Below are 27,522 nucleotides of genomic sequence, written 5' to 3' on the forward strand. Positions count from 1 at the left end.
CAAGAGGAATAAGTGAGATTACAAATACCCTGATGCTTATAGGCCTAACTAATTAATGTGTTGAAATGAGCAAGGTGCGTAGGCCAAGTTTAGGCTTTTAGGCCTATTCGATAAAGCCTAGCCTAGGGTATTCTGTCTGCCTTCAGAAATCGCCACACACACAGGGACGCTAACCTGCGGTGTAGCCTACCGCCCTCAACCCCCCACCCCCCATCCTCAGCCAGACAAATCTGTCTTTATCAACCTTCGGCAAAATACAGAGGAATCTGTTGAGTCAATGACCCAAGAAACGCTGCTGGGGACAGAGATTAGAATGGAAGAATGAAGCACACAAATGCAGACCTGGAAGTGAGAATATCAAATGTGAAAACCTTTCGAATGGTGAAGAAATGAAAAGGGGGACAGGGCGTGAAATACCAGAGGGAGGAGCGAGATATCTGTTGAAAATTTTTCTTCAAACGCATGTTGCCACTAACCAGGCTAAATTATGAAAGATAAGTAAAATACAAACTTGGATTAGGCAACATCATGGATTGGTCACAACTCCTGGATTAACAACATGAAATAGCACGGACCAAGAAACGCATTGAAGTCAGCACTCTCGTACTGAAAGGATAACTGGGATTTTCCTTTCTAGAGCATTTCGATATCAAGTTTTGCTTGAATTAAGCTACTCCGCTGAAAGTTACCCACCCTCTGAACTTTAAGATTAACTCGATGAGAATAGAAGTAAACATGCATTTAGAAAGAGCAGTTTTGTTTTTCTTATTAATTAACTGCGTGACCAAGACATTATCACTGTCCTCTTGTACAACTGTGGACATCGACAACATTAAGAAGAAGAGAATGGAGGCGATCCGGGGACAGATTCTAAGTAAATTGCGACTTACCAGTCCACCACAGGCCCTGGGTCCAAATCAGGTCCCATTTCAGGTACTGGCGCTTTACAATAGTACGAGGGAACTGATAGAGGAATTGGGACAGCACCGACAGCAAAGCTGTGGACAAGATAACACGGAGACGGAATACTACGCAAAAGAGATATACAAATTCAATATGATTCAAGGACTCCCAGAAAACAGTAAGTCATTAAAATTGCAATGCTAAGGTACCCCATATAGGCCACTGAATTGAGTTATTAGCCTAAATGTTTGTACCCACTGTTCTGTGTTTATTCTTTCCTATATTCGTAGCATTCCAATCCTATCACAACCTAGAATAAAGATCATCTGCTGGACACATTGGTCATGCAGGGCAATTCAGTTTGATTGTTTTTCTTCCATGGCCTAACCCCATATACCGTGTAAACTGAGGTAGGCTATATGGGATAAAAACAGTCTGTCTAGACCTATTTTCTGTGGTGACAAATACAGTTAATTAGTCAATCAATCAATCAATCAATTAATCAATAATTCAACCAATAATGGTTATCACTATTATTATTGTGTGATCATCATAATCAAACAATTTGAGGGTTTCTCATGGAAAATGTGTTTTTGAAGGAAGACTAGAGAAAGAGTTAAGTCCTGGTGCTGTTTTTTAGCTCCTATTTCACACTGAGACAAAGCAGTTGGCCTTTCCATCCCCTCCATTTACACAGGCCTATGTTTTTCCCCCCACCAAGCCGGCTCTATATCACATTAAAACAAATAAAACAGATAGAACAGACAATGCATGCTGGAAGAAGTGTAGATTGCCATTGTCGGAACCCTTTGTTAACTGATTATTAATGTTATTTCAATCACAATGAACCCATTTTTTCCACTTTCCTGGGGTAGTAAGACTAGGGCATTATCAGTCCTTAGGACACAGTTAATTTGATGGAGTGATTAGCAAAGTCACAACTGTTTTATCTAGGCCTACTGTTTCTCCCAAGCCTCTATCATCACTGATTGCTGTATCTACTTGTTTTGAAAAACATTAAGAGACCATTCATCATCATCACTACCATCACCTAAATTAAATTTGATACTTTGGCATGAACACATTCAGACACTACTGATTTTGTGATGCATTGATTTTTTTACTTAATACAACTTTAAGCATGGCATTAATTTCAAAGTAACATTTATTTTATCCAGCTCAAGTTTAGGTACAGACAGATTTAATTAGTGTGTATGTCACATATTTATTTATGTCTTAATTGCAAAATTGCCGTAGTGATTCAGCATATACTATGTCTTAGGTTTAAATTGTTCCATTCACATGGAAAATGAAATGGCTATTTAACGATGTGTCCCGTATGGTATTGAAATGTTATAGATTAAGGGACAATCACTCTGGTCTCAACTAGGTAACCTGTTATCATCCGATGTTATTCAACACGCAAACCACCAAGTAATAGTGAGAGTTACACCCCTCCCTCGACTCCGATCCCAAGCATGCAACGCAACTCCTCCCACTCTGCTACCCTCACGATCACGCCAATGTAAAATGTATCCAGGGAAAGTTCCTACAATAGAGTCTGGAATGTCAGGATTTAGCCAAGTCTCTGATACAGCACCAACCACTGAATTATTGTTCACTTATACGATGGAACTCATCACACCTGACGTAGCAAACGCACATAAGACAGGAGAAAACCAGCCTAGAAGGCTTAGGTTTGGCCATATATTCATGTCCAACTTACCATGTGACCCCACTGACACTGGACCGACAACAAGCAGTCCGTAGGGAAACGAGACTGCTTTGAACAATTCTTCCTCTGCTGGTTGGCATTTGAGGGACAAGGGTGGCCCACTCTGGGAAGCTGTGCTGTGTTGAGTTACATATGTGCTGGTTGTTGTCTGTACAGTAGTGTAGTGATGACACCTCTGTTAACTGCTGAAAAGTAAGGAGGCCTTGATGATGTAGAGTCAGAACTTCATCACTGATAATGCTATTGGAGATGGTTGTCTATCGAAAAGTTCTCATAGCCAGAAAAAAACAAGATCCATGACAATAGAATAGTCATAGATAAGCAATTGGTTGACTTATAACTTATTGAAGAATCTGGATTAAGTTGATGAATTCATATATTTTTTTTATCCTTACGTTTAATTTATATATATATTTTATTCTTAAAGGAACACGTCAAATTTTTGGGAAATTAGATTGTTTGCTGTCTTAAAGAGGATACTTCTCTTCTCTGTGCAATAACTGTGTAATAACTGGCAACAGGAGGTCCCAGCCTAAAAGCTTTAAGAATAAGAACAAAAATTTAAACTAGATACAGTCTGGCTCAGATGCCCCTCAAACCCAGGACCTCCAGGTTAAGAGGCAGATGATTCACCAAACCCAGGTGCTACTGCATAGTTAGACTTCTAGCGATAGGATGGAAATCATGTTGAATTTATTCCACGCTCTCTTAAAATCCACAACCGTCTCCTTTGTCTTGGTCACACCACTTGGCACCGCCTGCACCATGATGCCACAAAGCGGTCCATGAGTCTCCTCCCTGCTACCCACACACGCCGCAACTGCAGAGTAATCTGAGAATTTCTGCTGATTACAGGACTCCAAGTTGCACTGGAGGTCTGAGGTTTACACTGTAAAGAGGAAGAGTGAGGAAAGTACAGTCCCCTGTGGTGCTGCTGTGCAGCTCACCAACGGAGCCCTTCAGACTGAGTCCACATGACAGCGTTTTCATTTGAGAACCCAACACTTTTGCTACGTTCGTGCCTGTCAGCCACACGACTCCTGCGTTTTCGAGCTTTGAAAATGTGCATACAGACGAAGATAGACGCTTTAAAGCAAAAACACAATAATGGAGATAGAGCCTCAGTCACACAACTGTGGTCTGTCTCTCAGGTAGTTAATAATCCAGACAGTCTTGGAGATGTCTAGTTGGGTGGTATAGGCAAACGTCAGTGGATCCACACGTGCTTGCCTGCGGTCTGAGGTGGGCAAAAATCAGTCTCTCCAGGACTTTCATGATGTATGATGTTAAGGCAAAGGGTCATTAAGAACAGCTGGAGAAGACTTCTTTGGCAGGATGTCTTCCACATCACTGTGGCACAACACAGCAGCTTCCCCTGGCTCTGGCTTAGGTTGAATGGGTGCTGTAGAACATGCATAAGTGATCTACACAGGGCTGGCCTTTAGGACTCTGGGCAGGATACCATCCATACCTGCAGCTTTGTTCTGGCGTAGTCTTCAGCTGCTTCTGGAAACAGACAGGTGGGTGGGGGACGTAAGATTGCTGATGTGGAGGTTGCCGATGTGTGGTTCCTGAAGTGGGGGTAGGTGTTTATGTGGGTGTGGTGAAGTCCATGGGGGGGGGGGTATACATCCACCATACCAACGTATCCAAAGACAGAAGTTGGACAATAGATACAGCTGTTTTCCTTTAAACACAAATAACTTAAAGGTGATAAACATGCAAACAAGCTAGTGTTGCCCTGATTCTCTTGTAATACCACGTTTTACCACGTGACAACAAAGACACCAAGACAACTCAAATACAGAATTCCACGTAGCTTCATTATGTCATTTTATCGATATCTTCCTTTCCAAGCCAGTGTGTGTCTTCTGCCTAGCATGCTGACCAATGAAGCAATGAAACCATTAAAATTGCATAAAGAATCTTACTGAATCTTACTGTAACAGAAATCAGTCCATGTCATAATGTCTTCCTCATGCATGGCATCATTAACCTCTTTATTCACTGCATTATTTCCTTTCTAATCATGTCTACATCTCTGAGGAGCTTCCTTTGTCTTTAAAAAGTAAAACCTCTCAGTTTGTGCTGGGAGTTTATAGCCATTTTATTATGTGGTAGGCCAATATATGCAGACAGCATGCCAATACAGGTCAATATAGGACAATAGTCATGGGTTTAGGTTTTCTGTTAATGTTTTACAAAAGGCATGTAAGGCAGCATAGACACATATGTCCATGAAACGTGAGGCGGGTTGCTACTTGCTAGTATTCCTAAACAAGAGTTAAAAACAGATTTGAGGTGGAAATTGATTGTGTATCTTGCTATCATACATTATGCTTAGCTAAATAGCATAATGTATGATAGCAAGATACACAATCCTGACTATGAATTGGTAGGCCTACGCTTCGATCTGTGATTGTGTATGAGCACACTCCCTGAAATTACCTCCTGCTGAGTGCTAATTCCGTCATGTAGAATAAATGTAACAGGGATGAGTGTGAGTCATTTTTGTCATAAAGTCAGACTAATGTTAGGTAATGTTTCATTGTCTTCACATTTCCTCGTTGAACACAAAAATATAAAGAAATGGCACTACCATTAAACCTTGCTAGAGCTAAGCTAATTCGTCCAATATTCCACTTCCATAGGGAAATTCGCTTTTTGCAGAAGGGATTCAAGCGTCAATATTATATATTACATAGTTATTTTCAACGTGTCTAACATAAGTCTTTTTTATTTGAGGGTAAAAAATGGTGAAGGCAGAAAGGAGACCTAGACCTGCTATCAAATTAAACAGAAAGTGAGTTTGAAGGTAAGCAGACACATTGTTCCTCTGAAGAGATTCTGTGTCATTATTTCAAGATAGCACCAGAGCCCGTCTACGGAGAGCCTTGGCACTTCCTATTAAGCCCCATTGTATCGAAATTGGTTGCAGTTCCATTAGAATTCCACTGGGGGGTGATCGTGGGCGAGCGCAGGTTGAATGGGGGTCTATGGAGCTAGACGGCTAAATTTATCTCTTTCACCTGCTTGTCGTGGAAGATTCGTAGATTTTATTGGAGTTTATTCAAGTTCAATATAGATTTTAGATCTAAAGTTGAATGAACAAGTACTTATGTCCTTTTCATTTCTTACAGGTTTGGTCTTTGTTGCCCATAACATGCTAGCATTGTGCTAATGAATGACGCCATTGACGTATTTGAAAGGCTTTTTAGATTAATTACATGACTTTAAAAAATATAATAATCAACAGTGTGTATTTTCTTTGCCTCTCTTATCGAATGCAACATTGAAATTACTACTCAAAAAATTATATCCAGAGAAAAGTGGATATTGAGGGGTAAAGCTCCATAGACCTCCATGCATTCTGCACTCGCCTGTGAGCGCCCTCAAGTGGAATCTGGGAAGGAACTGCAACCAGTCCAGAAACCGGAAGTAACCAGACAGTGCCACTTCTCTTCCTATTAGACATTCTCTGATAGCACTTAAAAATAACTGGAGACTAATGGCCGGGCTACACCGGATGCGCAACTGAAGCGTTACGTTCGCAAAGTGAATGCTTAATCAGTTAGCATCCACTATAATCAATTAAACTGGCCGCACCAGACGACGTATATACCACACACATTTAAAAAATAGACCCGTCTTTTATTTCTATTTTTCCACGGCACTTGCAAACTGCGTACGTTCCACTTCAGTTGCGCTTTCAGTGTAACCCAGGCCAAAGTCATTATTGTGTAATTGCACAAAACATATTGTCCTATACAAGTTTTATTGTTAATAATAATAAAAATAATAATAATAATTATTATTATTATTATTTTGCGCTGTTTGTCTCCATAGCAGCACTCACGGGTCCGTGTTGTTTAATGGGCTTGTACAGCTTTTGATTTGTTCATGAGACTGGTTCATTTTCTTAAATGCAGTATTTTCCTGTTGAAAATGAGTGGAGGGAAGAGTTATATTTCTAATGCTGATGCTTTGCCTAAGTCAATCTCCAGTCAAGATGTAATGATGTCATAGAGCTTTGCGAAGTGATGGAAAATGGTTGTTGTATTACAGACATGAAGTAGACCATGGGAAGTTGCAAAGAAACATTCAAGTTCCAAGTTCCAACTCAGTTTGCTAGTTAATAGTATTTAGACTTAAAATACAAGCCAGTTATGGCTTGCCATTTATCATTTGCAACAGCCTAAGTTGCAAGCAACAGGCTTATAAACACTTGGGGCTTTAATTTGTATAACACACAATACGGTAGGCAGTGTTTTCAGTAAAAAAAAAACTAACAAAAAAACCCCATTTTTCAATGACAACATGCACATTAGAGGATTGCTTTACTAATGGAAAGCTTTTCATTCTAATTGTCAATGCAATTTCGATGGTTTCATTGCGTCACTCAGCATGGTTGCATGGTGCCTGCATGGGGAAAACCTCCCAAAACCATGGCAGTAGTCCATTACAAAAAACAAATATCTGCCTTTGAGTATAGTAGACAGGGAAAGGTCCTTCCAGCACTTGTGCAGCATAGAATGCGGTCCTCTTCCTCCTCCTTTCACATACACTGAATGCTCCATTCCTGTAGCGAAAATGTTCACAAGTCAAGTGTCCAGTCCAGCTTGTTAGTCTTCCGGTTCACCAAATGTCCATTCAGTCGACGTTTGCTAGTTGTCTGTTGTCAAGTTTTAAGAGGACCACCATCATGTCAGTCCCTAAGAAGTTGCCTACAACGACCCAGTCACACGGTTTAATTTGCGTTAATACTTGGCAATGGGTTTGGCCGATGTTCGGGGGTGTGAGAGATGTTATAGTGAGATTGACCATTCAACCAACAGTCACCATTGTTCACTGGCTATGGGAGTAGTTTGCTTGGTAACTTCCTAACATTCGATAGTGTGCTCAGTCGGACATGTTTTTGGCATGCGTTTTCAGACTGTACAGTTTCTATTTTTTGCTAACTTTAAAAAAAAATCTAAGTATAAAAAAGCACAAAAAAATCATAGGCTAAAAAGCCTAACGGCCTAAAACCTAAGCATAACAAAATAGATTTATCTGCAAACATTACCATCTCGGACCATCTACTGAACCCAATCCGCCATGTTGGTTGAAATTGAGAAGCACTGCTGCTTGAAAAGTTGACCTTTTCTAAACTTTTTACCACCAGCAATGCAACCACAATTGAGTTCAGAAGGGCATGCTGTTAAGTTAAGCCATTGAAAGTCAATGAGAAGCAGCTCCATCAGTGCATACAACTGAGCTGTCTGAGTTGGCCGTCAATGACTGCAGACCAGTCATTATTAACGGCCTTACAGCAGAAAAGTCATTATTAACGGCCTTATTGCAGACCAGTCATTATTAACGGCCTTACTGTAGACCAGTCATTATTAACGGCCTTATTGCAGACCAGTCATTATTAACGGCCTTACTGCAGACCAGTCATTATTAACGGCCTTACTGCAGACCAGTCATTATTAACGGCCTTAGTTGACATCAAGTGCAGGCGCCTCTGTAGTCATGAAGTGCTTTGAGCAGTTTGTCAAATGTCATATTCCATCCTCCCTACCTGCCACATTAGATCCAGTCCAGTGTTTCCTATTGACCACCGCAGGGTCACAGATGATACAGTAGCATTTGTGCTGAACACTGCTCTCTCACCTGGATCTGAAAAACACCTAAATTGCGTTGCTATTCATTGTCCACAGCTCTGCTTTAAAATACCATGGTGCCATCCAGGCTCATCATGAAACTAATGACTTTAACATCAGTTCCTCGCTGTGCAGCTGGATCCTAGATGTCCTGACTGGTAGACAGGCAATATCACCTCATCCACCGTAGCACATAACACTGGTGCACCCCAGGGACGTGTGGTCAGCCGCTTGTTGTACACACTGTTCCCTCGCGACTGCCGCGCCGCACACAGCTCCCACACTATCATTAAGGTTTCACACCACCGCAATCGGCTGTATGGCGGACGCAGAGGAGTATGCCGACAGAGCAGAGTTGACAACCATAACATCGTGGTTTCCTGGACAACAACATGCTGCTCAACGTCAGCACAACCAGTAAGGAGCTGATCGTGGACCACAGGGAGACTGCAGAGTGTAAAGAAGTGGCGAGAGTCAGCTGCTTTAGATTCTCAGGGTTTTACATCATATGAGCTCATCACACTACATAGATGTGGTCACAAACACAGTGAAACAGTGGCTCTTATTCCTTTGGTGGCTGCAGTCCATGGTTTGATATGCGCACTGTGCTTCGGTGTACCACTGACTGGCAGCATCACTGCCTGCTATGGCAACTGCACCGCCCCTGACCGCAAAGCTCTACATCGATCAACACCGTGCATCTCAAGGACTGAGCTTCCAACCATCCAGACCCTCTATAGTTCTGTGCTGCAGGAGGAAGGCAAAGCAGATCCCCTCTGACTTGGGGCATCCCAGCCACAGTTTTTTTACTCTTGCCTTCTGGCAGGTGCATAAGTAGATTCAGGGGCAACTTCTATGCAGAAGCCATCAGGATGCTGAATTGTCATCAGCACTTCCACACACACACACACACACACACACATTCCAATCACAAATACAGTTAAACTTACCTTACACACACTACAATGATTAGAACACATCCCACCCACCCCACATATCTATTGTTTACAGTGGTTTTACATTGTGTTTACAGTCTGCTCTTTTTTACCCACTTTGCACATTAGACAGTGTTTATTAATTAGCCGTCTATTTAATATGACTGTCACTTGTTGCATTTTCAATAATCACATGGCTATAAACTTGAACTCAATGTGGGATGTCCCTCCGAGAGCAGATACTCGTCTTTTTTGTCACCTTCTTCAGACCCCACAAACCTCACTCCGGCAGCCGTGGCCTACTGGTTAAGGTTTCGGGCTTGTAACTGAAGGGTTGCCAGTCACGAATGGCATAAATGCAGAGGCCATTCCTTGTATACGCAAGTATACTTAGCCTATAAACCTGATTTACATTTTACCCTCCAGGTCCATGTCATAGCACTATGGGAAGCGCATCTGGACTTAAACTTGCTGTTTTGGACATGGCAGAGGAGTGTGGTAGTTACCAGTCACTAATTAATAAAAACTATGACAAAGTGGTATGTCTTATCTGTTAGATGACCATCTTAAAACATTAGACAACCTAGCTTGCCCATCTGATTGGTTGCACATGGACAAAGGATATCATATTTGAGCATACTTTTATAGGGATGCGTTTATTCTTGGAGACCTTACTTGAAATATAGCCATAGATGCTTCCTAGTCAATGCCCTCTTATTCAGTCTGTTTGTCAAGAATATGCTCTGTGGTTGATGCTTTATTCTATCAGCTCATGCTCTTTTATTAGTGGTGAGAATAAAAGGTTCAGGTCATGTTCCAGCTGATGTCAGCATTGTCCAACTGGCTTACTACCTAAATCTTGTAATGGGTGGAGGACTGTAAATGGGCCCCTGAATTTCACTCCAATTATTCTAGCAATCCTCAACTCTCACAGCCATGGAACAAATTACATAGACTAAAGCCTTGGCAAAAATAAGCCATAATCTGAACTCCATCTTAAAACCATTGCAATAGGAAAAATTAGGTCATCCAAAAAGGAAACCAAAGACTTGATCAGAATTTCAAATCTCTGCTGAAAATGAGGCGCTCTACATTCAGCATGGCCAAGGAGAAAGAAGGAAGGACGGAATAAAAGACAAAGAAGTCTCAAGTTAAAGCATGAATAGAACAGGAAGGTATATTCAACGGCGGGAGGTTTAGTGACTATAGTATGTTCCTATGAAGCGTCTATGAAGATAACTAATAGCTAATAGTTGAAGGTAAAGAAGTGTAAAAGGGCATTACTGCTCTGATTTGTCACAAGCATTTTCTATAAAGGAATGTAAGTGTAAGCTTGGAAGTCAACTCTGAAGTGAAACTGCTGTGACCTTATTTATAGTGTGGGGACGTATAATAAAACACGGGTGACTTGATTGCAAATGAATGTTTCTATTCAGCTTGTTAAAACAGCCTCTGCACTTTCTTTGATCAAATAAAAATACAGTCATATTTAAATAAAACAAATTAAGCTTTACTGAAGTATGGGGTAAATTATATTAAAAGCATGAAATGACCTGCTATATTTGATTGGCAACACCTTTAATAAGAAAGTCAGGTTTTTAGACATTGAAATGTTCATATCTTTTATTTTGTTTGTTTGTCAGTTTTGAAATTATTCAAAAATAGTTTGTATGGCTCACAATGTAAATATTTAATGAAAACCAAAAGAATCTTGGCATAAGGGTCCTTGTATTGTAGCATTAACCCACTTTGTAGCTTTAATTACACTGTTGCTAAGGTACAGCATTTAAGCATCACATCTGACTATAGGAAGTATTTGGTAGCATTTTAATTTGAACTCTCAACCACATTATAAACATATATGATGCTCACAAGGGTTTCATAAGACATTTTTATTTTATACTTTTCATGAATAGTAACAGTGCCATCATGTAACCCTTGCTATTTTCATGTTAAGCTTATGTGACAGACCAAATTTAACACCAGTTCCTTTCGGTAGCTTGGCAAGAAGTAGTCTTCCACTAATGACAGGACCTGAGCCATTACAGTGTAATTAAAAAAAACTGTGGAAAGTAGTTTGACAAACAAGTCTCTTCAGGGGACAAGAATGTTAAACTTCTGTATACAAAGTAGGATATTGAAGTGTAGCATGGTATCAGTGTTATAATAACCTATATGGTCATGGGGTAATGGCATTCCTCTTGGCATTGATCGGCGCACCATATATTCTTACATTTTGATTACATGTGGCATCTGCCATTACATCATACTGACACAATTGTCAAAATTATGATAGATTCCAAGTATTTTAACATGTAGTCGAAATGCAGTGCTGTGCAATACTTTACCAGTTTGCCCACAACAACAGCAGAAAGGAAAATGATGGGAGCTCTTGTGCCACAGAATGTTTGGATGAGCCTAGGCTGGCATGTGCAGGCCCGATCCAGTCAGCCAACCTCAGCAGAACTGTATTAGACATTTGGTTTTGATTTTGTGACTTAAGCTCTTTTAACTAGGACAGCATAGTTTTTGTCCAGGTGCCTCTTTTTTTTAAACATTCCTATGCATAATCCTTGCGAAAATATATAGTCAGTGTTACACCAACTGACACAGATCAGTGTTTTTACAGTTCATCAGTTGTCATAATTAGCAGCAGTCTAATCACTAGCTTTCAACTGCTTCCTTTTAGCTGTTGTAGCTCATTTTTGCGGTCACATTAGTAGTATAAGTAACCATGTGGTTATGGTAGAACTATGGCTTGAACACACTGCCTGCGTTCTGCGTGTAGAACAGCTGCATTGAGTGCTGATTGTCATTTCGAGTCCGGTGTTAACAGCAGTGTTGGGAGTAATGCATTAAAAAAGTAATGTAATTACAGTAATGCATTGCTTTTTGCTGTAATGCAGTAATGTAAGACATTACCAATACAATTTCAGTAACTCAAATTCCCTTTCTACAGTCATCTAAACAAGGAAATAAAATTCCAGGACCAGCATAGATGACTTTTTTTTAATTCTTGGATAATCTTCTCTGGTGCCAATTGAGCATTTCTCAATTTTGGATTAAAAAGCAAAGTAACTTCAGTTACTGAGAATTGTACCGAGTAAAATATTACTGAAATTGTATTCGTAATGCCTTACATTACTGCATGGTCAATAAAGTTTACTTATCTTATTTACCATGCAGAGCCTTAGATTAGGCCATTGGTAGTCTCTTTCCGATTTGAGTCTTCACACAGAGTAAAACTGAGAAGTAAGTGTTTTTGTCCCTGTCGGAATACAGCAATTGCAAATCAAGAGCATATGGAGAATAAATTGAAGTTTTAATGTTAATATCTGACTGGAATTTCATTGGGTCCCTATGCAGCTGTGGGCCTCCATAAGCATAAGCACCTTTAAGTCCCCCTTGCTGTATGACATCAACTCTCACTACCTGAGTCTCAGTACTCTCAACTCTCAGTACTTTCAGTAATATTCTCAATCATGATGGGTCTTGTAAAAGTTGACCATTTTCTGTTTTCACCCAATTTATGATGATTTATCATTTCTAGAAGTTGAATATGCAGACACATCATTTCATGCTTCATTTTTGTTGGTGAGAGTGTGCAGCACATCCAATGTGGCACATCTGCATGTGCATGTGCAAGATAAACGTGACCTTGAATGTACTCTTATATTACAGATGACATTCCCTCCTGCAAGGGAATCACCTCCAAGGTTTTCAGATTCAATGTGTCCGTGATGGAGAAAAACTCTACCAACTTGTTCCGTGCGGAGTTCCGTGCATTGCGGGTGCCCAACTCTAGTGCTAAGAAAAATGAACAGCGCATCGAGTTGTACCAGGTAAGCTAATACCTCCTTCACCACTTAAGGTTGGTGCGATAGCACAAATATTTGGTCTGCTTGACTTCTGAGTGTCTTCACAGAGGCAGCTGATAGTTTAAACATGGTTATGGATACAACATTTAATAATAATAAATAATAATACATTTTATTTAAAATCACCTATCTGGACAGATTAATGAAAACCAAAAGAATCTTGGCATAAGGGTCCTTGTATTGTAGCATTAACCCACTTTGTAGATGTACTGTACAAATATAGATACATTTACATTATATAAATATGATATAATATTTATAATTAATACAGAAATAAGCAATCATGTTACAATGAATATACTAGCCGAAAGAGATGACTTTTGAAGTCCGCAATGGATTTACAATGCCTGATGTGATGGCAAAGTGAATTCCAGAGCTTATGAGCAATGCCATTTTACCCATGTTGTTGAGGTTCATGTCTGGTTTTCTGAGTAAAGAGGGACTTTACATGTGAGGAGGAGAGCCTATAGTTGAAACCAAGGAAGCTGGATGAGTACAGGTGCTATATGGCTTGTGGATTTGAAGCGTGTGAGGACCCTTCCTGCAGAGTTTTGGATTAATTGGAGCTGGTGGAGTAGCTTATTTGGGATTCCAGACAGGATGGAGTTGCAGTAGCCAATGTGGGATGCAACATAAGCGCTGACCATGACTGCTGAGTGGTGCTGCAGGTGCTGACTGATGGCTGAGCAGAGTCTTGCAATGTTCTGTAGGTTCTGTATGTTCTGTAGGTGGAAAAAGGTACTGCAAGAAACATTGTTGAAAGGAGGGTGTACTGTCTAATATTATACCAAGGCTCTTGACCTGAATAGAGCAAGGTGCAGGAGTTAAACATATTACCTTTTAGAAAAAAGATGTCACATGCACACCTGTCCACTGATTAGTCCACATCCCCCTCTGCCCTGATTTGCTTTTGTATAGCTGACACTCTCACAGCGTTTTTCTTTTTGTTTACATGTGATAGCTTCCGCTAGAACTAATGGACTGGAGACCTTGGGGGTCAATGGCTAAGCAAACCCAAACTGTCCATTTTTGGAAGGTTTCGGCAGTTAGCTGAAGTAATTTACTTTGTCATTTAGTGAAAATAGCACTTTTCATGCAGTGACTGAGCAGCATGAAAAGGTATGGAACAGACCCCATGGAGCAGCTGATATCCCAACAATGGCCTCTTTCTCCAGTAGGCTGGTCCTATCCACAGTCTATAGACATACTGAATGAGGACTGGGACACACGACATACAATGCGCTCACTTTACCACACAACAGAGGGGAGGGAAGGCACATCTTCACATCTGCTACTGCATAGGCATATTTATTCACATTGTGTATATGTAAATATTACATTTATCTTGTATCTATTTCTTGACTTTTATATATCTTTTCATTATGCCATTGGACTTGATTTCATATATTTGCTGACATTTGCTACAGAATTTTCATTTGCACCATCACAATGACACTCACTCACACAGAACATCTTACCATACTATCCACAGAGAATCACAGGCTCAGTCCCTGCCTCAGTCATTGCAAGTGCCTTATGATTAATCACCCACTATGTGGATACTGTTTTTAGACTTGATTTAGACTTTGTGTTATTTAGTATAATTTGTATTTTAGTATTTTTTTTTTGTATATTCTTTATCTTCTACTGTCCTTATTGTTTAGTTGTGTTTTTATATTATATACTTTGTAAGTACTTTTTTCTGCTGTTAGTGAATGTGTGTGTCATGTCTGTATGCTACTGAGACCTTGAATTTCCCCTTGGGGATCAATAAAGTATCTATCTATCTATCTATCTATCTATCTATCTATCTAGAATCTGCTATTCGGCTGGCTCAAAAAAATGGCTGGGACTAGATTATACAGTGAACTTACATACAGTGATCATACAGACATACGTATAGTAAACTAGGTATGGAACAGACCCCATGGAGCAGCTGGGGTTAGGGCCTTGCTCAGGGGCAAAATGGTGGCATCACCTGGCATTGAATTCACAACCTTGTGAAGGTCAGATGACCACCTCATCAAATGAATGCAATGATGAGACAGCCTTATAAGCTTGGTCAAATGAGCAGCAATACAAAGAAGGAAACTCATAGGGCTATTAAGATTTTTTTTATTGTTACTACTATGCTGGTAACCAATTATTACACAAATGAGCAATATGCAGCACTCTACAAAGATATATAATATACCCAAGTATGCATGTTGTCTCACCCCCACAGCCCCCCCCTCCCGTGCACGTGCACACACACACACACACACACAAACCCACAGTCACTTTTTCCATGAGAGACGAGAGCATTTTGGCTGAGTGCATCCTTTAGTGTCTAGCTCAGACATCTCTGGTGGGAATGATGTCTGGGGCTGTGTGTGTATTTCCTTCTGCACGACGGTTTTTTCTTTTGGTGATAATTGCTGTTTTACCACTCTGATCGTTTAACTTCCAAACCCCTCTGTACAACTGATGACCCGTGTCCTTGTGCATTGTGGTTATCTGTGCCTCCACTGTTATAACAATCCTTTGTTTGCAACAGCTAACTGACAAACAGTATTCCAGGAATATCATTACCAAGGGTTCACTGAGTCATTTTCCTTGGAGTGCTATGAGCAGCTAGAGAGAACACTCTGGAATATATCTAGGGTGGCAAATAAAAACAATGTTCGATCAGAGGAGAGAAGGCCAGCTGTAAAAACATTAACAGCCCTATGTACTGACGGATGGGAGAATATCCACAGTTCTTGTTGGCAATGAAGGGACGTTAACACTCAATAGGAATTTGTGTTGTTGTTGAACTCTTGTGTATATCTCATTCACTCTCACAATACACAGCATGAATGCCTTATCACATCAAACCATCAAAGCAAGAAAAACACCTACACTAAGAAATGGTATTTGTCTGTCAACAATACAGCATCCTACCTCACATTGAACAGACCCATGTAGCTGATGATGGTACTGTGTCCTGCTGCATTCTTGTCAGCTCCATCTTCATCCCATTTGCAGATCCTTCGGCAGGACGACCACATTGCCAAGCAGCGCTATATTGGGGGCAAGAATGTGTTGACCAAGGGGGCTCCAGAGTGGGTTTCTTTTGATGTTACTGAAACAGTGAGGGAATGGCTTACAAACAGAGGTGAGTGTAAAGCAATGCTTAATACCCTGATGTCACTAAAGTTTCTTTCTGTACTCTCTGTATTCAGTGCTGGTCTATATGCTGTATGAAGAAGGGGAAGTATGCATGGGAGGATATGGGGCAGAGTGAAGAGAGGAGGATGAAAGGGGGTAAAAATCCCTGGATGAAAACCAAAATGACTAAATCTCTGAAAATACAATGCCTATGTGTGATTGTTTTTGAGTCTAGACATTTGGCCATGTGATATGTCAAATATGTGAGATGTACAATACTCACATTTTCTTTGGCACAGTATCGGTGGAATGTTTTGCTTTTCTGGAGGAGTAAGATAACATGAGAGACTGTCCACACAACAAAATGCACTCCAGATTCAAGGATACATTATTTAGTTTGATTTCTGTAATTTTACATTCTGTAATTTTAAATATTTAAAAAAATTGTCTCCTTGGAATACACAACATGATGGAGTGTGTTTTTTATATTCAGAGAGTGATGAGACAAATGAACACTGACTTGATCTGGTCAAGAACCAGCTGTAGGATTAAATGTAAATCACATTCACCGATTTGGGAGTTGAGGTATTTAGCTACACTTTTTTTTATCCAAAGCGTCACAAACTTGCAAGGGCAGGTTCGAAGTGGAACCCGAGCCATGGTTGAGCTTACCCTACAGAGTTGCGGGTAGCTTGTGTCTGTACTGTCACTTTGACTTATGGTTTTGTCTCCCCCTGCCTGCCAGTGTTTTGACAGTTCTGGGTTTGTTTTTGTTTTTCACACCATGTGCTGTTTGTTGTCATGTGCCCTGAACTCCGCCCATCACCTTTTTTGGTCTACTTCCTGGCAGTGATTTTTCCCGCCATATTCTATGTTGTTTCTGTTTCTCATTAATGTTGGATTACCGTGTGTATTTAAAACCTGACCTTTTTTAGTTTAATTTGTCAGGTCGTCCCAGTTTATTGTGAGCTCTGTATGACCTGATTTTGTAAGAAAGTAAGTAAGCAATTTCCACCTGCCTTCTAAGGTTTTGACTTCAGTCTGTTATCTCCAACTACGGCCTTGGCCTCACATGTTCTGGGTTGTCTGCCTGTTCCTGACTGCTCTTCTGGTTGCTGTCTCTGCCCTTGTACTGGATTGTCAATCTTGCCTGCTAGATTGTATTGTTTTCCAAATAAACATATTTCACTGTAACACACACATTGATCTGCACCTGTCCCTGTCTGAGTCCTGACAACTTGGGAACGCTTTGCAGCATTTTTTCACACAATGCCCTGGACTCCTCTGTGCAGCATTAGCTAAAGTAAGCTTAGTACAGGCTAGCTATCATGATAACGCTATGAGGTAATAGTAGCCTTGTTAACTGAAGTAGCCTACATTTCTGGCATTGTAGGCTACCTGGTTAGTGTCTTTCACACTTAAAGGAGAATTCCAGTAGCAGCATTTGGAATCCATGCATTTCCAAGGAATTATTTTTGGAATCTGATCCCTAATCATACCTGTTCATTCATACTCGTCGCTCGACTTATCGTGACTAAATTCAAGATGGCGGCGAACGGTAAACTTCCTGAAGGTACTGTCTGTATAAATCGTCTTGTAAATAAACTACCACTGCTTTTTCAGTTCTCAACGTCTCGTTTTAAATGTCAGGGCCCTCGTAAGTCTACCAATGAAGTCTGGAGCTACTTTGAGCCTCGTAAATGGTGTAAAACAGATGGTAGCATCGGCTAACTAGCGCCAGATTTCGGGAGTGCAGGGGACAAGCCGAGATGAGCTATGAGACATACGTTCACACTCGGTATCATGTTTCAACACACTTTAGGTCAATATCACACCGGAATTCTCCTTTAATATCTGAAAGTTTGAGACATGCAAGTTTAACCTGTGCAATGTTTTCACTTTGCGGCACAGCACTGCACCTTGCCTAGGCTTGAATCTGCAAACTTTCAGCACCTCGTACTGGGAGGTGGGCGTGCTAGCAAGACAGCTGAACCCAATGGGAGCATCTGCCGCTAGCACTATCTCTTAAGGTGTCGTAAGGGAGGTTTACGTACAAACTGCAAAGCTACCATACCAGCTGGCTACAGCTACACTTACTTCCCTAAACCTCACACTCCCATACAGGTTACAGCAAGAATGTAACCTGTGTTGTGTTTTGATTGCACGGTTCAGCCTCAAGACTCTAACCCATAAACTTGCAGCACCAGATTGGGAGGCAGGCATGCTAGCAAGGTGGCTAAAACCCATGGGTGCTAGCATCTGTCTGTAGTACGTCCCTGAAGGTGTTTGTATTGCAAAATAATTCCATCCACACTGATACGCAAAAGCAGCCGTTGAAGGGTGTCAAGAACTTGCAATTAAACAGATGGTAATATTGGTGAATCTGAGACCTGACAACATTTTAAAGAAAAGCCAGAGTTTTTAAACAGTTTTTAGTGATGGAAAACTTTTTTTTTTCTTTGTGTGGACGAAAGGCCAAAACGCATAAAAAAAATCTGAATTGAGGAAAAACGATCCCTATCCTTTATAGTGAATAAGGCAGGAGGCAACTCAGGCTTGTTCTTTCTGGCTGTCCCCACCATGGTCTTTTTTTTTTAAGATCAGCTCCTGACCAAGGGCATATGAGGTGAAGAAATTTTCACGTCATGTTGTGCCCCTGAAGACCCGCAGTCATTTCCAAGACCACCCGGGAGCACCGTCAGCAGGTTTCCCAGTATAAACCTGCATGTTCCAGGCATAACTTGTCCTTGTATCACATGCTGCCAATATCTTTATTCTATATTTAGACAGATTGCTTTGGCATGTACTGTTTGAATGGGCAGGGTTCCCTAAAACAGACCAGGCGCTCATCCACTGTGATGTCTGGCCTTGGGTTATAGATCAATGGCAGGCACTGGACCCGCTTGGCCCAACCTCTCTGATGGCTGCCAGCTTGTCTTGTTGACAGTAGCCTTGTCTCTCATGGTTGTGGAATAAAATCAGATGTGTGACGTGACAACACATGAAGGATTCTGAAGTGGTATAGTGGCCCCAACATTTCCTGACCATGTCTTGAACATCGGTCCAGTCCACCTACTTCTAGTTATCTTTGTAAACATCTGTTTACAAACTTTATCTCCAAGTTGGTCTTTTTTATCACTAAGATTTCAACTCTGTCAGGAACAATTCAAAGCAAGATATTCTCATAAATCCAGCATCAATCTTGTGGCCTGCGGATCCCCTGATAGCATGGTCAGCCAGCAGCCAACGCTCTCCTCTCGGGTGGGGATGAAGACTCTCTCCATTGCATGATTATTCCTTATCAGTTGTCTCTTGGTCTGGACATATCTGTGTAGTCTTGAACTCTTTCTCCTAATTTAGGTCAATATTTTTTTATCATTTCACCATCTTACCATCTTTTTACCATTTCACTGTCAATAGTTTGGGCTTTAAACAACACATGTATGATAGAATCGAACAAATAAGAAGGTTGTGCATGCTCATCAGTGTTCAGGCTTCAATTGCCTATATGATATGTCAAAAGTTGTGACTTGTGCTGGGTTTTTCTGTAGCAGGTAACATATAGCAGTATATTAGTTAAGAATATGAGTCAGGGAATTGCCAGTAACAATACTAGGCATGTTCTGCATCACAGCAGATCTCTTAATTGTGCCTTAGCTCTTTTCCAGACCATGTGTTTGACCTTCAACTTTCAACTGAACTTTCCACAGACTCTAACCTGGGTCTGGAGATCAGTGTGCACTGCCCATGCCACACCTTCAACCCCAATGGTGACATTACTGAAAACGTCAACGAAGTGCTAGATGTCAAGTTTAAAGGTAAGGTTTTTTTTTTTTTTTTTAAAGAAAATGTACAAAAGAGAGGTTAAGTATCTCTACGATTAATTATTCAAATCGCATAATCCTGTAATTTCAAGGAAAGCAAGTTGTGTTTATATTTAAGTTGCAAAGTGTAAAATACAATTTACTTGTTACATCTTGCAAAGGTCTTGGTAACTAGCTTTACTTCTTATTTTCCCTGTGTGAAACAAACCATTTCTTGACCAAATGTTACTGTATAGTACATGCCAATTCAACTGAAATTGTTTAATGATTAAGAAATGTGTAGCTATTTGGGAGCAGTATGAAGCTGGTTTCCTGGGAAGCTGAGATTTCAAAAGTAAAATGCAGAGCTACAGTAACAGCAAGTGAGATTATGAGAGCCTGCGTGGTCTGTTATCTTACTTAGCGTTGGGGGCCCTCAGGACAGCCATCTATGCAAGTGATTTTCGCTGAACTGTAAGAGGAATGCATGGCTGCTGCAGATCCTCACACACTCGGCATGAAATGAAAGAAGGGCACTGGTATCTAGTGGTGACACTTCCCGAGGGGGAGAAGTACTGTTTTAGCCATCATGGGCAGCAGAGTGGTTGAGCAGACCAGGAGGAGAGCCGCTAGGAGAGCAAATTGAGGTACAGAAGTCGGTAAGATATGAGTTCAGGAGATGAGTCAGTTCTGGTCATTCATTGTTTGTAAAATATCTGGAGTACAGTTTTAATATGAATTGAATGGTTTTCCACACTGTTAAGTTTTTCCTGAAAAGTTTCTAATGAAATTCACACAATTTGACCTGCTAAACCCAAGGTCAGCTGGCATGGATTGACCGTATTGTGTTTACAAACGTTCAGCATATGGCGCCAAGATGTGGACATGTTGTAGACATGTTTCCTACATTTTGTTGATAGTCTTGTTTCTTTTAAAGGAAAAGTTTATCTTGGGTATAGGCTGACACAACCTACAAAAATTAAGCAGAAACACATTGCTTATTTTGCATTATATATTTTTAATGAATTAACATTACTTCTGCTTTTACTTTGACATTAAAGAGGAGATTTTTGTAAATTATTGTAAAAAAAGCCAAATCAAGATTCCATTTATAAAAGCAGTAAAACTGGAAATATCCACGGGGGGTGAATACTTTTTATAGGCCCTATATTTCACGTTTAGTCTTACTTTACTGAAAATATAAACATGCAATATAAACAAATGGGCAAACAAGATACTCAGTCAATCCTCTATACTTATACTTGGAAACTGCACTTTAACCACTAAATGTTTTATATGGACTTAGTACTAAAACTACTACTATTACTATGAATGTCTGTGAAGAGGGGTTTTATATAGACTTAGTACTAAAACTACTACTATTACTATGAACGTTTGTGAAGAGGTGTTTATATTATATACTATTACTATGAGCATCTGTGAAGAGGTTTTTTTTATTATATACTATTACTATGAGCATCTGTGAAGAGGGGTTTATATTATATACTATTACTATGAACGTCTGTGAAGAGAGGTTTTTCCTTCAAAAGGCCTGGGAACCTCATGGTATCATGAGCTTGGACATTTTAAATTGAGATCTGGCTGCCTCTGCCAAGACACTAAAAAATCTCCCAGCAGGTCAGTGATCCAAACCATATGTCCAGATCAACACATGGCTTACTGAACACAAAATCAAATCAAGCTTCTGCCATGGTCATCTCTGTCCTCTGATCTGAACTTCGTAAAACCAGTGGGGTAAGCAAGAGGGGAGAATGGCCAAAAGAGGATCTAGGCATATGGTCAATCTGGACAGATTGTGCAAAGGGGAATGGCCTCAGATCCCCTGCTGTGTATTCTCTGAGTTTATTAGATGATATAGGAGACTAAGAGCTGTTTTATTGGCAAAGGGAGCCACTTTAGGTAGAAGTAGCTGGAGCCTGTTGTGAGCAGTCACTGGTCATTTTACGTCATGGTCACTGTGCAGGGGAGTATTGTTGCGCTCAGATGATCTAGACTCTAGAGTTTAGCCAGGTGCGTTTGAACCAAGAGTTGAAGAGAGTGAGAGGAGTAGTTCGCACACTGAAAGAAATGACTTAAACAAAGTCTTCATTTCACGTCATGGTCACTGGTCATTTCGTTACATCATGGTCACTGGTCATTTTGTTGCGTCATGGTCACTGGTCATTTCGTTGTGTCAAAGTAAATCGCTTTTAAGCCACTAGGCTCAACATAGCATTAGACTTCTATGCCATGTTTGTCAGTGTGAAGAAGGGGTAGAAAAAAGGAGTGTTTGTGCCCTATTTGTGGTTTGTGCTCTTTGTGAAATCAACCTCCTCGCAGGATGGTAGGAAATGAGACTTCTGTCAAAGTGAAACGTATTTCTGTCCCAAAACCTTTATTTTCATGCCTATGTGGTTTAAGAATCTAAACACACTTTCCTCTTGGATATATGAAAAATGGGATGATTTTGTCTTTAAGAACTGATTTAGGCACGCTTCACACTGAATACCACATATTCAGGTCTCAATAATCAGTAATAAGCACATATTTTGCAAACTAAGTGTTCAGTTTCTTTCTCATCTGTCTATTCCTGAGATATTGCTATACCAAACATTGCCATCACAGGCATCTGGGACTATTAAATGGGAGATGTAAATTCATATGGGGTTTAGGAGGAGATAAGGATGGGATAAGATTGTTACACCTTTCAGATTTTGGATTGGTGTACAATCTGACTACAATATGGCCGCTAGTATATTTGAGTTTGTCATATTGGTTAGATAGATAGATAGATACTTTATTGATCCCCAGGGGAAATTCAAGGTCTCAGTAGCATACAGACAACACACACACATTCACTAACAGCAGAAAAATTAATTAAAAGTATATAATATAAAAACACAACTAAGCAATAAGGACAGTAGAAGATAAAGAATATACTAAATATACTAAAATACAAATTATACTAACTAACACCTAATCTAAATCAATTCTAAAAACAGTATCCACATAGTGACAGACGAAACGTCACCAATTCGCCCATGTCACGTTTCGTCTGTCACTGACAGAGAACACGCAGCGTTTTAGTCAGAGGACTGTCATCTCGTTTTTTTTAGAACACCAGTGTAACCATAGGCCTACACTATCAGTCAAAAATGTTCGCAATGTCATGAAAACAAATGCCATTTCCTAGCCTACCTACCTGCTAGTTAGGTAAGTTAACCTCTAGGCTATATCGGAAAGTGACCCATTAGGCCTACCGCCCGTGCCCTATGTTTGTGTCGGCATATGTGTCACTTAATATTTATTTTTATACAAAACCAAGACGGCAGATTCCTAAGGAAACGCAAGCACCCATCCCATTTGGATATCTTATATTGTACCAAAAATGACATTGTAGCCTACAGTGATTCGAAGAGCAGTAAACAGTGTTGTAAGGCTGCGTGTATAAAACCGCTTCTTTAGATCAGCTGGCTAACGCTGCTTTTGCCAGCTGCCAGGTCAAATTTTGTATAATTTTAATTAGACAAGAAAGATATGTTTAGATTCCCATGTCAACAGTTTAGGAAAAAAATACCTATTTTGAAATTTGCTTTGCTATTTTTCTACTGTCCCAGAGTTGTCCCAGACATCATTCTGTTGTGTCCCGGAGGCATTTTTTATGGTCCCCGGGACGTCAGGACATCGTTAATTTCGAGCCCTGGTGGCCACAGTTCGGCAATGGCATGGAGGGAGGGGTTATGCATATGTGCTAATGTGCTAATATAGCACGCAAACAGTGAGGCAGAAAGACAGTTATAGAAAGTGGCTAGTGGACAGACAGTATCCAAACATGGAGGGGGTGAAAAGGCAGACAGACTATGCCGGTTATGAGAAGAGAATAAAACTCATCCTGAGCAGAAGGCTGCATAGGGCTTTCTTATGGGAACAAATATTCTCTCACATTTGAACTGGACTTGGTGAGACAGATTTACTAACTTTCTTTTCAAACTTGATTTGTTGGTGGGCAGGTTGAATGGTCCACCAGTATGAGTGATAGTAAAGCAGTGATGCGTCAGTTCTGTCTCTTGGCAGGAGCAGAGGGGGACTATGACGAGAATATCCGCTGGGACCTGGGGCATCTGAAGAAGCAGAAAGAGCAGTCCCTGCCTCACCTCATCCTTATGATGCTTCCACCCCATAGGCTGGATGCTCAGGCATCACCACGGAGACGCAAGCGGGCGCTGGACACGAACTACTGCTTCAAGTGAGATGCTCAGCTTCTAGTTAACACACATTTAGAGACATACCACAGTCCGCCCACTGGCTCACAGTTCTGTATTGGGCTGGGGCATGGAAACTTTGATCAATCCAATGGGATCTGAAGAGAGCAAATTTGAGTCTCTAGATATGTATCAGCAAATATAGCTGAACATTAATTAGTGAGACAGGACCATTTAGGGCCTTTTAATTACTACTCCAAGAACCTTTCCCTGCCACAAAACCTTTTAGCTTTTGCACTGCAGGAATGGGCACTTTTGTAGTTCCTCAAGAGCAGTTCTGCAAGTGATCATTCCTGCAGTGCAGTTGTAAAGCAAAGTACAAACAAACTCCAGAGTAACGGCTTGGCTACAATGACCATGGAAACCCTTGGACACCCTGTGTCCAGATAACAAAGTGTGACCATGGAAACCCTCGGACACCCTGTGTCCAGATAACAAAGTGTGAGATGTGCAGTGTTCTGTGCCCTGCCCTTTCTCTTCATGTTCCTACAGAAGCTAACACAAACCCTCCGCTACATATCCAGTCCCCTTCACCAGTTTGGACACCCTCACAAATATGACCAATGGGATGAAGATAAAATAAACACCATTACTACCAAATCAATCAAATCCAATGCATTGTCCTGTGTTGAACCATTGTGATATACAAGTTCAGTACTTTCAGTAAATATAAATACTATGTAAATGATAATTTAAAGGATCCATTTTTTTGTCTCAAATGCAGTCATCCTAAAAAGCCAACACATCAGCGCTTTAATGCATGTCTGGTAGAATAGCTTAAATACAGTATATACTGGTATATATTTTTTCCTTACTCTTTCATTTGGGTTTTCACTTAATATGGCAAACAAAGATTCTAGAACAGAGCTCTGTACTAGAATCTTTGATGGCAAAAGCACAGCTTTACTTACTGTAGGTTGTAGCTATAAGAAACTTCTCACTACAACATATTAAGCATCAGTGGTTAACAGGGTCGGGGCTATTTATAGGTTCCCTTTCAGTCAAAGCATGTCGGCATCACCTTTGGGATGTCGGCCATGTGTTGGCGGGCGTGTGCTCTCGCTGACCCCTTTTCAAACGTCCTCTCAGAGATCTGCTGGCAGTGTCAACTGGCTTACATGTCACAATGCAGCATTCTTCTGTCTGTTTTACAGACACACCATCATTGTGTCACCACATTCAGCTTGTCCAGAGTAAGGACCAGCTATAGGGAGAGAGCAGGGAGTAGAGAACACCACAGTCCGGTACAAGTTTGGGAAAAAACAGCGACAATAAAAAGAACGAGGATTACTGTTACAGGTTTTAACAAAAAGAACAAGGCCTCCTGCTACAGGTTTCAGCCTGTTGCTATAGGTTTCAGAGCAGGTCTTGACCTTCCAGAGGCCCTTAGAAAACTGCTGCTAGCAAGGGCATGTGAACCACGGGAAGTGTCTTTCTTCATAGGACATAAAAAAGTACAGCAGGCAAATTTGTGTTAAAATCTGAATTGAGCAAATAAATATATCTCCCCAAATCGCTAAAATAATGCTAAAAAGGACCAAAAAAGGTTGCTTACTTACATTAGAGGAAGGGGTGGAATATGTGTGGACAACTGCCATATTGCCGTTACGAACTAACCCCATACATTTCTTACATGCATCCAAAACTGGCTGACAAGCAAACAAAACAGGGAGACCACAAGATAGCTGTGCTGCTCGGTCCACACTGGAGTCAGAGTCTGATATTGGGCACATTTTAACAGATTAATGTGAGCAGCCACACACACACACAAATAGATTTGTGCAAAAAAATCTGAATTGAGCATTAAAGGAGAATTCCAGCCAGGTCTGGTCACCGAGTACCGTCGGTTCTACCTAGCTTGAGTTGCTGAGAGTCGTCAGGCAGCTACAGTGCTACACTCTGGGGGCTTGTTCATGCTCCCCAGAGTGTAACCTCGAGCTAGGTACAGTACAGTACAGTACACCGACAGTACTTGGTGACCTTGAGAAACAGAGATCTATGGGAAAAATAGCCAGAATTCTCCTTTAAGGCTTGCAATGTCTTAGAGCTCCAAACCTCTGAGCCCAATAGAAAGAGAAATAATCAAACGCCCAGCTATAGAGCTGCTGAGCATCCAAAGGTTAAAAGGATGGTTAAGTTAACGCCGTATGAAAGCTGAATGTGTCTAATTTACGGTAATATAGACATCCTAAATAAATCTTATCCAGGCAGATATTTGGAGGGGATACTCTCCATTCAAAAGACATCTTTACATTCTGCATATAAATAAAATAGCTAAAAATACTTGAAACTTTAAATGTTAAAAACAGAAGACAGAATAAATCATGAGTTGATTTCATGGTGTTTTTCCTCTGGATTGCGTAAATAAAAGTAACCACTCCCTTCTCTTTCATCCACAGTAATTATGAAGAAAACTGTTGTGTGAGGGAGCTCTATATAGATTTCCGTCAGGACCTAGGTTGGCGTTGGATCCATGAACCCAAAGGCTACTATGCAAACTTCTGCTCAGGACCTTGTCCTTACCTCCGCAGTGCTGACACCACACACAGTTCAGTAAGTAGTGCGAGGACATGAACACAAAAGATAGAAGATAACACCTAGATAAAGTGGCTCGCAAAACTATTTAAGCCCCTTGTAAGTTATAACCATATATATACCGTTATAACATATTATAATATGTATATCTCAGTCTTTGTTTTCATTGTGAACACTAATACAATAGTAAAGGCCTACCTCTACAGGCAAAATAAGTTGTTTTTTAAATATATATTATCAGAGACATGTCATAATTTGCCTTCAAAGTATTTATGATAAAAAGCAAATCATAATTTGGAAGGTTTTTTTTATATAATTGTGAAAATGGTAATGATTTTTAGGGGGGTTGAAGAAGCCATGTATACAGATACCTGTGTCTGTGGTACAAAGACCATATGGAATAAGAAATGTACCATTGAAAACTATACTGAAAGAAAATTATACTGTGCATATTCCATATACTGCTGTCCTTCACAGCTTTTGAGCCTGTTCAACACACTAAATCCAGAGGCTTCAGCCTCGCCGTGCTGCGTGCCTCAGGACCTGGAGCCCCTCACCATCCTCTACTACGTGGGCCGGACGCCCAAGGTGGAACAGCTCTCCAACATGATAGTGAAATCTTGCAAGTGCAGCTGAGATCTTTGATCTGGGCCCCCCAAGCAGGTTCGGACCTGACCAAACATCCATGGTAGGACAG

The 27,522-nt window shown here is 40.6% G+C and overlaps 1 protein-coding gene across 2 annotated transcripts; it reads left to right on the forward strand.

The window, feature by feature from the left end:
* Positions 1-193: 193 nt before the first annotated feature.
* On the forward strand, positions 194-27,522 carry tgfb3 (transforming growth factor, beta 3). Of its 2 annotated transcripts, none has more exons than XM_048228140.1 (7): positions 194-1,081; positions 12,900-13,060; positions 16,103-16,232; positions 19,936-20,043; positions 24,103-24,274; positions 26,690-26,843; positions 27,303-27,522. In XM_048228140.1, the coding sequence occupies exons 1-7, from the start codon at positions 718-720 to the stop codon at positions 27,459-27,461; spliced, it is 1,248 nt and encodes a 415-aa protein (XP_048084097.1). In that variant the 5' UTR covers positions 194-717; the 3' UTR covers positions 27,462-27,522. The 2 variants fall into 2 exon arrangements, with proteins under 2 accessions (XP_048084097.1, XP_048084098.1); XM_048228141.1 differs by having other exon boundaries at positions 195-1,081; positions 24,109-24,274.

The sequence above is a fragment of the Alosa alosa genome, chromosome 19 (assembly GCF_017589495.1).
Source record: "Alosa alosa isolate M-15738 ecotype Scorff River chromosome 19, AALO_Geno_1.1, whole genome shotgun sequence".
Classification (NCBI taxonomy): Eukaryota; Metazoa; Chordata; class Actinopteri; order Clupeiformes; family Clupeidae; genus Alosa; species Alosa alosa.